We start from the raw sequence: 9,879 nt of genomic DNA, 5'->3' as shown, positions 1-9,879 counted from the left end.
CAGAGAACACACATACGTCTGGAAAAAAACATCTGTCATATAACTGCTTAACTGTAAATGTACACCTCCGTTCAAAAGTTTGGGGTCGGTAAGATTTTTTTTATGTTTTGAAAGAAGTCTCTTATGCTCAGCTGCATTTGTTTGATCAAAAACACCAATATCATTTATTTTTTTCAAAGTCAAAAGCATAATTTTAAATAGAAATATTTTGTAACATTATAAATGTTACTTTCACTTTTGATTAATTTAATGCGTCATTGCTGAAGATTTAATATAATAAATAAAAAAAATCTTATTGAACCCAAATCTCTATATTTCATTTCTCTTCACAGTATTTGTACATTTGTACAACAGTCTGGTCAAAAGTTCAAAGTTGTTATCTGAACACAGAAGAGAGAGCTTAATACAACCACAACTGAGGTAAAAACTCGACAATTAGGCCCCAGCATAAATGGTTACTCTAGTTAATCAATTAAAACACTTTGGCATGTGGAACAAGGCAGTTTTTGGCAGGCACAGTGCTTTCGCTCTTACCTGGACTTTTTTTTTTACCTCCGATTGAGAACACAACTGCAAACACATTCATTCACAATCTCTTTTTTTCTCTCTCTCTCAAACACACACATTCATTGCATTCACACTTTCACAGGCAGAAACACAAACACATTACAGTTGCATTCACACCACTACACACACACACACACACACAGTTCTGCTTCCTCCAAAAGCAGGCCTCAATTACCCGTAGTTTTAAAACGTTGCATAAAGAGAAGGAAATTATTCCCCCATCATATTTTTCCACTCTTGAAAATGTTATTTTAATTGTGCCGGTGGAGTGGACCACTCTGTTGTTTTCACACGAGTGTAAAAAATAATGACGGCTGTCCAGTGAATGGGGCCTTGGCATGAGTTTAGACCACTATGGGTATGCAGTAGACTCTCTCTCTCTCTCTCTCTCTCTCTCTCTCTCAGCTTCAGAAAAGACTAAGAAAAAGTTATTTTTCTTGGTCCCTCGATCTATATTTTTATTTTACAACACTGACTTGTTTCATATTAGATCTTATATATGGTCTGTAATGGCAAATCTTATTTTGAAGGTACACTATGTAACTTTTGGCCCTCTAGCAGCTAAAAAAACTGCATTTTGCAGAAGAACATTGTTTTGATTGTGCTTCGGCTCTGCTTGAATATGGTTATCTGTTCATAAACATTCACTGCTAGGCTTAAGAGATATAACCAGTTTAGATGGAAAGGATCTCAAGCTGATTGGCTGAAGACGTTGCTGTAGCTTTACCCATTAATAGATGCGGTACTTCCTTGAAAATAAATTCCAGCACAGCACTACAACCAGAATGAAATTACCCTTAACAATAAATAATGCTTTAAAAATGAACTACGCGTCGCTTTTACAATATTTCAAATCCCTCAGTTCTCGCTATCTCCAAATAGCCAAGTTGATTTCTCGTTTGCGTTCTTTTTGCCAGTAGACTCTCCTCCGTTTGGCTTTTTTTTTTCATGAAATTGCCCGGAGGTTCAAGATTTAGCAGCTCCATGTGAACCCTTCTTGCTTGTTGAGACAACTATGCCACACCCAGACCATACACACATCAAAGTAGTCAGAGCAACTTTTCTCTATTTACCAGATATAAGACACGCACGGGCGAGTGACCTATGTACAGAATTTCCCACAAAAATCATCCCGACAGGTCTAAAATATAAACACCTACAATAGGCTTACCAAAGTGAATCAGGGTAAGACAAAACACGTTTTGGAAGAAGGATTGATGATGTATTGACTAAATTGTGTTAATTTTGAACAATAAAGTTACAATGTACATTTAGGCTTTTAAAAAGGATGAAAATGTGTAAAAAAAAAAACATTTAGTCGCCAGCTGATATCTAAACCCCAAAGACCTAAAAAAACAACAACTAGCACTTATGAGAAAAATAGTGACTATAGTCAGTAGTAACCTGACTGCTAGTGTACTATGTACCTGAGATGTGTGTTTTTTCTTTTTTATACAAACTTGTGTACAAGACAGTGCTTGTATTATTCTGCTGTTCCTTAAAGGGATTGTTCACCTACAAATGAAAATTTACTCACCCTCATATAATTCAACATTTTGAGAAATGTCTCAGTGCTTTTGGAAGTCATTGGTAACAAACTGTTTGGTTACCAGTTTTATTTTAAATGTTTGTTTTTTTTGTCCACAGAAGTCATATAGGTTTGGAAAAAAATGAGGCGCAAATAATGACAGAATATTCGGTTTTGTGTGAACTATCCCTTTAACAAGAAACATTTAAAATATGAACAATTCTGTTTTTGTAATTCTGTAGCTAAAGGATTCCAGCTTCACTGTATTTGTCCTGTTACTGCATTGTATTTTTAAAACACATGTAATCATATTAGAAACCCTAGTGTGCTATAAAACCTGTTCAAACTACCATTCTTTCAAATATACTGATATGAAAGATATACTGCAAATAAATAAAGAGTTCATCATCTTTTAGTTGCCACCTAGATACAGTGACTCAATGTCCATGTCATAGCCCTTCCTGGGAGGCTCCTCTGGACTGGAGAACTCCTCTCCCAGCATCCTCCACCACGGCAGACGCATGCTCTGCATCAAGGCATTGTGGGATTGACGGGCGCGTGTGGCCACAGGGCAGGAACGGCTCAGGAACAGACTAGCATCATCCGCTGTGGTATCCTTCAGGGACGGCGCATCTAAAATCAAAAACAAATGAGTGGTTTAAAAAAAGGGGCGTTTACAACAAAAACTGAGACCTTTTATGCATTTTGGCCATTAACACAACAATGGCATTAGGGCCTGAAAATGTAAACTTTTGAAAATGAGTTTCAAAGTGCAAGTTTTTAAAAACGATACCGTTATCGTATCCATGTAAACTACAAAAATGTGAATTTGAGAAAAGTGACCATGCTTATTACATGTTCAGTCTATAGCCCCTAGTGTTTCTTTACAAAGTAACATCGCCTGGCATAAATAATACAGCGTTTTTACTAATTTTTCTCGCTTTGCAGACTTCATGATGTCATATTTTGATTTAGGTACGTACTTAATAAAAGCTCCAAGTCTGTGTTGATCTGCACAAGTAGAGCCTGTCTGTGCTGCTCCTGTGCCCGGTCTGATGCTCTGCTGAGCAGATGCTGGTGGAGGAGACTCTGAGCTCTCTGATGGAGATCCACACTGTCCTCTGCTGACATCACAGACGACTGCACATCAGAAAAACAGAAGAACTTAACCTGATTTTTTCACTTTCAAACACATTTAACACCAAGAGAACACCAGATTTCATTTCTTCATGGTGACTTACAGGATGTAGAGAGATGTGCTCCTGTATCTGTTGCCTGAGCTCTGCTCTTCTACCGTCAGTCAGTCCTTTGGGTCCTTTCAATGGCATGAGAATAGTCCTTTGTGCTTTACGACGTTTTAAAAACAGCAGAATCTGACAAAAAGACCATGGGCTCATAAATGATCCAGATTATCAGGGAAAAAACACTTTAATGTATTAATACACACACTACTGTTCAAAAGTTTGCGGTCTTACTGACTCCAAACTTTTGAACGGTAGTGTATATGATAAATTAAGTTTATATGATAAATGACAAGTGACTAAAATCATTTTAAGATTAAGTGTCCAGGGTTACCATAGTTAACTAAAACCATAAAAATAATTTTCGTTACTTGAAATTAAATAAACCTTAAATGGAATAACATAAATATAGATAGTTACATTAGACAGTAACATTTCTCATTTTCATTTAGTTTAACTTAATGTACCAAAATGAAAAACTATTTAGGCATGTATAGATTGACAAAAACGCACAACAAAATGACAAACTTTCAAATTGAAATAGTTTAATAAATAAACAATTGAATAAAAGTATAATAGTATCTCAATGATACTAAAAAAGACTGTAACGTGTGTCTGTCCACTCACGGCTCTCTGTAGAGTGACGGCAGCTCTGTGCTGTCTGAGAATGTATCTGTGCTGCTGGAAGTTGCGTCTCTCTCGGTGTCCTCTCCACACACTCTGAATCCGCACGGCTGCCTTGTTCTCCAGCTCCCCCAGGTATTTCTCCAGCTGGGCTGAGAGAGGTGGATAATCATAGCAATTAAAGACCTCATGAAATGGTTTGACGCAGTTTTCTTTCAAGTGTTATTCTTTCAACTGAAACGGTGAGTTGAGGCAGGACATTTCAAAGGGTTTTTTATAGTCTATGGGCTTTAGTTTACGTCACAGCCATCAACTACAATTTTCTACTTTTGTTCATTTTTACAAACTGAGGGAATAAAAACGTTTTTTCTGTGTTTATTGACAGATAATGCTGATTATACGCACACACAACCTTAGACTCAATACACAAATGTTGTTTTAGTATTATTTATATACTATTATAGCTTATATTACATTTATATTTTCAGTTTTCATCTTAATTTTGCTTTTGTCATTTTTATTAGTTTGAACTAAATGTTACTAAATATACTTATTTCAGTTAGTTGCCGGGGCATCATTTCTAATTTTTGTTTAGTTCACATTTTTCATCTAATATGTACATTTTATTTTAGCTTAATACCATGGTCTGTCAGAATACGTGATTCTAATTGGCTGAAATGTATGAGCTCAAACCGTGTAATGCGTAGGTAGTTCCAGTCAGTTTAATCATTGTTCTATATTATTGTGCTGCCACACACACGCACGCGTGTGCCTTATACACACAACAATGGTTACCATACTCATTCCAATTTTACTCATTGATTAGGTTTCATTTTGTGTTGTTACCGGCTGGTAGTATCTCCATCAGATGAAGCTGGTGTTGGCGGAACTGTCTCATGGCTCTCTGTCTACGCAGACACACTTGATGACGTAATTCCTCTTCTGCGCGTTGACTTTCGATGTGTTCCTGTCGCTGTCTGCGCTTTTCCCTAAAGCACATAAATAAATCTAATTTACCATAAATGTCACTAAAGTGGAATTTACTTTAAGGAGTGTCTAATTTTACACCAAGTGCAAATAGCCCGCCTTGTCAGCAGAGGCTGTTTGCACTGGAGAGTAAGGGCCAGGTTTACTAAGCAGGGAAAATTAGCGTGAGAACGCAATTCCAAAAAAAGCGCATAATCTACTGACGACGCGCAAACTAGAGAACACAGACGCAGCCGGATCATTTCCATAATGACCAACGCAATCTACCAAGAGCAGCGCAGATTACTGTCTGGTTTAAGACATGCTTTTTTATAAATAATGGCGCAAATACCAGTAAATTGACTAGCGCAAAACTTGCATGATTCATTTAAATGATCTGCTCTAGGGCGGCAGGATTATTCCAAATTAAACCGCACACGTTTCAGCAAAGGCTGCGATTATTTTCTGCGCAGTTTGTCAGTGAAGCACGGCTCTGTTATCAGTAGTAAACGCTGCTCCATCTGAAAGCCAGAGGGCGCCCTCGCACAGAAACTCCAAACTGCCTTTTCTTTATTGCATAGTTGTGTTCATCTCTTTTATTCACTTTACTGTATTATTTCCTTACCTGAAGCTGCGCTGTAATGTGCTGACCGCTCTGGGGAGTTTCCTCAGTCTTTTTCTGGTCTGATGGGCTTTCCAGGCTGCCTGGATAATACAAGCTGCTCTCACACACTCCTCAGATGACTCCTTAATATAATGCAGAGTGAAGAGTTACATAATGAATCAGAATATGAGAAAACTTCCTCTACAGTTCATCATTAACTATGATGCAAAATTCAGAAATCCTCATGGTCTCGATCAATGTTGTCATTTCTACAGAAAAGTAGACAATTAAAACAGAGATCATTTATAGATAGAAATATTAAAGGTACAGTAGAAACAGCCAGTTTAATTCAAAGGGGTCAGAGAGACGGCATAAAATTATCACGTAAAAAAACTATATTATGAGTTTTGATGGCATGAAACAGAAGTTGCGATAGGCTTTTCTTCCCTATCGTGACGTATAAATGAGTGAAGCAGTTTCTGAGTTGATTTTGTCCATTGGGAATTGATTGGATCATTGTATTATGGTTTGCTATAACTGTGATGTCATGTGAGTGACAGGTTGTGCCACCCTCGTGCCAGTTAACATCATCAGAGAAGATGTCGTTGCAAGAGGGAGGGGAAGTCATTTTGATTAAAGATTACGAGTACGTGAATTTAAAAATAATAATAATAATGATGTACATGGATAAATCATTTATAATAAATACTGCAATGTGTCATAAAAAATAGAATAATTTTTTGTAATCATTAACGTTGACTTTATAATTATAGGTGGACTTTTAGGGGGGGGGGGGGGGGGGGAAATTAAATGCTACCAAATGTAAAAGTTGTCTGCATTAAGGTAAAGGATGCTTTACGCTGGTGGCTGCTGACCTTAGTGTCTCTCCATGAGACGTCTGACCGCAGGTGATCAATAAGCTGATCCAGAGCAGAGTCAAAGCCTTTACCACGCCAGTCTTTTACAGCTAAATCAGCCAAACCTGCAGGACCAAACAATGGAAACACACTCAGAGACTAAAGGCTAATTTACACCAAGAACAATAACTACAACGATAACTAAATCCCTGTCTAAACCAACGCATGATAACGTCCTGTTCATTATAAGCATGCGCTGCAGTTCTGTCGTCTGCTGCTTTAAATGCAGGATGGGTTCTGATTGGCTCTCAATGTTTTTATCAATCATCAACTAGAAAAAAATAGCTCTGAAAGTGATTCCAATGATATTATTCCTCTGTGCCGTTATAGAGTGCAACAGTGACTGCCCACTTTTTTAGCGGCGTTGAAAAATAACAACTACAAGACTGTGTACTTATGAAACCCAACTGTTGCACTCTAGTCTATTCTTATAGTTGTAGTGTGGACTTTAGATTGATTTTTTAAACTATATTTTTATTGTTATAGGTATTGTCTTTGATATGAACGGGCCTTAAAGCTCAAAGACGTTCTGAGATCTGAGCCGACTGTACCTCTGTATCGTCTGTGAATGAGCTGGTGTGTTGAGCTGCTGTGGTCCATAATCAGAACAAGAGTCTTTACAGCTGCTCTGCCAATCACAGGATTCGAGCTACTGGACATTTTATACACAATGTCATCCATGATGTCAGTCAGAGCCCGGTTTCCCATCTCAGCCACTACAGCACTTCAGAAAAACAAGGGAAAAGATTTTGCAGTATGAGCAGTCATGTGGATAAAGACTGTAACGTGAACCAAGTAGCTTTCCGTTGTACCCGTTTGCCCTGAAGATATTGTTCCACATGGTGACAGTAACAATGGAGACGTCATCGTCTTCACAGATCTGGACACTTTCATAATGTTTAGATCTCAATACTGCAAAGGGAAAACAACAGTTTCATTTCAGTTCATCATCTCTAAACATCTTGTGATGGTCAAACGCTGCTAAATGTATAGACGTCGTTTACCATGATGAATGAGATGTCCGTGAGCCCTGAGGAGCCAGCCAATGGAATCAAAGACTCTTCTAAACAGACGAATCAGCTCATTATGTGCCTTGTCCTGTTGCAGAGAGAAATTAAATGATATGCAGTCTCTACCATTTTTTAAAATAAAAGTCAGAGGTGATTGAACTACTTACAAAGGGTGTATTTTGCTATTTTAACCAGCTGACTGTACAAGAAATAACCCAAACCCTGTTACTTGGTTCTCTATGTCAGATGTTTTCAATCATTTAGATGCCACAGACCCCCATATATGATCATTCTAATGCGAGAGACTCCCATCCTAAAATGTAAAAGGCGGTAAAGGCCTAATCTTATACTGTAAAAAGATATTATGTAATGTAATACCTTAAAAAATAAAATAAAAAATGTAATCATTTATTAATATATATTTTTTTATTTTAATCTAATATTTGTTGTATAATTATTTTAATCTATTTTCATTGGTGGTGCCTTACATATGTAAATAATAGCTACCCAGAAAATATTAGTACCCAGAAAAGCACTAGGCTATATAAATGTAACAAATTAATATATTATCTTTATTTTATACTCATAGATGACATTTTTACACTTTTTTTTCTTGAAAATTTTCTACAGACCCCCATAGCACTTCATTGTGGCCTCTGCAAGTCCCTGGGACCCCAGTTTTAAAACCCAATCTATGTGATTCAGGGAACTGTAATATCTTACCCGCAAAGCTCTGTTCATTAGACGGTCTGCCAGAAAAAGAAGACTTTCCACCGCCGATGGCAGAAATTCATGACTGAACGCCTCCATGTGTCTGAAATCACCCAGACCCACACAGCATGTGCTGGACGGACGGAAACTCGCGTTAAAACTATGTGAGGCCGCGAATGAAAGCAGCATTCACTGTGTATTTAAAACAAATCATCTTTCATTTGAGTACCTGAGGAGGTCTGCCATCTGTGTGAGGACTGCATAGCCCCCCTGAATCTTGACTGGACTGAATGTCAGTGAAGATGAGCAGTACTGCAGCACACCATAAGAGTAAAGCCTCTGTTTACACGCCTCCAGATCCCTCTGATCTCCTGAAGACTTTCTGTCCAGAAGATCTGTGAATGTGGAAGCTGTTTAAGCTCATTCACATAGGAGATACATGCTTGTGTTCTATGATAGCTGACATGCAACATGTAGGCCTACTTCATCTAAAATTTATTTAAACAACATATTATAATTAGAGTAGAATTACTAACGTTAAACGTGCAGTGTTACGAGCTCATAATAACATATTACATTTGGCACTTTTAAAGAGTATTTGTCAAATTGTCACACTTTGGGTGAGCTGCAGAAAAACTTTAATTGTACTAAACGAAAGCATAACGTTACTGTGATAAACATTAGAAAGGACAGGACTTTACCTTTTAATGCAGAAAGCACGTCGTTAAACTTGTTTTCAGATTTTTCTCTGGTGTTTGCGACCAGACTCTTTAGTTCTGGGTTTATTTCGTCTCCTGATAGAACCATTGCGGTCATAATTTACTGGCTCGGAAAACGTTTCAGATTTCAAATAATATGCGTTGGCAAACCAACGAAGATTTACCTTGCATGATTTTCTGTCTGCACAGGCAAAGCAACATATGGACAAGAGCCTGTTTGGTTTCTACGGCGACCTTACGTCATCTCCCTGCGACCTCCCTCCTTTCGGTGCATGCCGTTCACATAAACTAATTTCATGTCATGCTAAAGTGTAAGGTGTCTGGATTCCTGAACATTTTTTATTTCAATCTTATTGTCTATTATTTGAAAAGAGGGAATATTTTTGTATATTTTGGCCAACTCATCTGGTAACAAATTTTTAGCAATTAAATGTCCTCTTAAATCTATAGCCTTTTAACACTAGATACGGATAAGTATGATGCAAAGCCAAACATCTTTCTGTAGGTAGGATGACATCCATAGACCTATATAATCTATGATGACATCTGTGTCTGTCGTTGTTTCCTTGACAACAGCGCCCCCACCTGGCTGAGTCGAGGATGGTCTAGATATAGTTGTAGCTAGCAAATAAGTTATTATGTTAAAATGTTATTAGTTTGTTACAGTATATTAGTCAGCGGGAAAAGTGCTTCTTTATAGGCTAAAACTTGTGTGTGTGTGTGTGTGTGTGTGTGTGTGTGTGTGTGTGTGTGTGTGTGTGTGTGTGTGTGTGTGTGTGTGTGTGTGTGTGTGTGTGTGTGTGTGTGTGTGTGTGTGTGTGTGTGTGTGTGTGTGTGTGTGTGTGTGTGTGTGTGTGTGTGTGTGTGTGTGTGTGTGTGTGTGTGTGTGTGTGTGTGTGTGTGTGTGTGTGTGTGTGTGTGTGTGTGTGTGTGTGTGTGTGTGTGTGTGTGGCCTATATTAAAACAGTGGCAGATCATATAATAATCTTAAA

General features: G+C 37.8%; 1 protein-coding gene across 2 annotated transcripts; it reads right to left on the bottom strand.

Annotated features, from left to right (window-relative positions):
* Positions 1-1,006: 1,006 nt before the first annotated feature.
* iqcb1 (IQ motif containing B1) lies at positions 1,007-9,157 on the bottom strand. Of its 2 annotated transcripts, XM_079629034.1 has the most exons (14): positions 9,052-9,157; positions 8,870-8,962; positions 8,398-8,563; positions 8,181-8,301; positions 7,452-7,545; positions 7,260-7,359; positions 6,999-7,171; positions 6,406-6,512; positions 5,552-5,673; positions 4,807-4,949; positions 3,964-4,112; positions 3,337-3,468; positions 3,079-3,235; positions 1,007-2,728 (listed from the first exon to the last, which is right to left on the bottom strand). In XM_079629034.1, exons 1-14 carry the CDS (start codon positions 9,086-9,088, stop codon positions 2,508-2,510), a joined length of 1,815 nt encoding a protein of 604 aa, XP_079485160.1. In that variant the 5' UTR covers positions 9,089-9,157; the 3' UTR covers positions 1,007-2,507. The 2 variants fall into 2 exon arrangements, with proteins under 2 accessions (XP_079485160.1, XP_079485161.1); XM_079629035.1 differs by lacking the exon at positions 9,052-9,157 and having other exon boundaries at positions 8,870-9,043.
* Between the last annotated feature and the right edge of the window lie 722 nt (positions 9,158-9,879).

The sequence above is a fragment of the Phoxinus phoxinus genome (genome assembly GCF_949152265.1).
Source record: "Phoxinus phoxinus genome assembly, chromosome: 11".
Lineage (NCBI taxonomy): Eukaryota > Metazoa > Chordata > Actinopteri > Cypriniformes > Leuciscidae > Phoxinus > Phoxinus phoxinus.
The sequence above is the reverse complement of the archived record's forward strand: the minus strand, read 5'-3'. Positions and strand labels throughout refer to the sequence as shown.

What these genes read in the sequence shown, in the direction of transcription:
- iqcb1 (XM_079629034.1), bottom strand. Translation starts at nt 9,088, where the DNA reads ATGTTGCTTTGCCTGTGCAGACAGAAAATCATGCAAG. An exon ending in CGGACATCTCATTCATCATG is followed by an intron (nt 7,360 to 7,451) that starts GTAAACGACGTC and finishes TTCCCTTTGCAG; the next exon opens with TATTGAGATCTAAACATTAT. An exon ending in AATATCTTCAGGGCAAACGG is followed by an intron (nt 7,172 to 7,259) that starts GTACAACGGAAA and finishes GTTTTTCTGAAG; the next exon opens with TGCTGTAGTGGCTGAGATGG.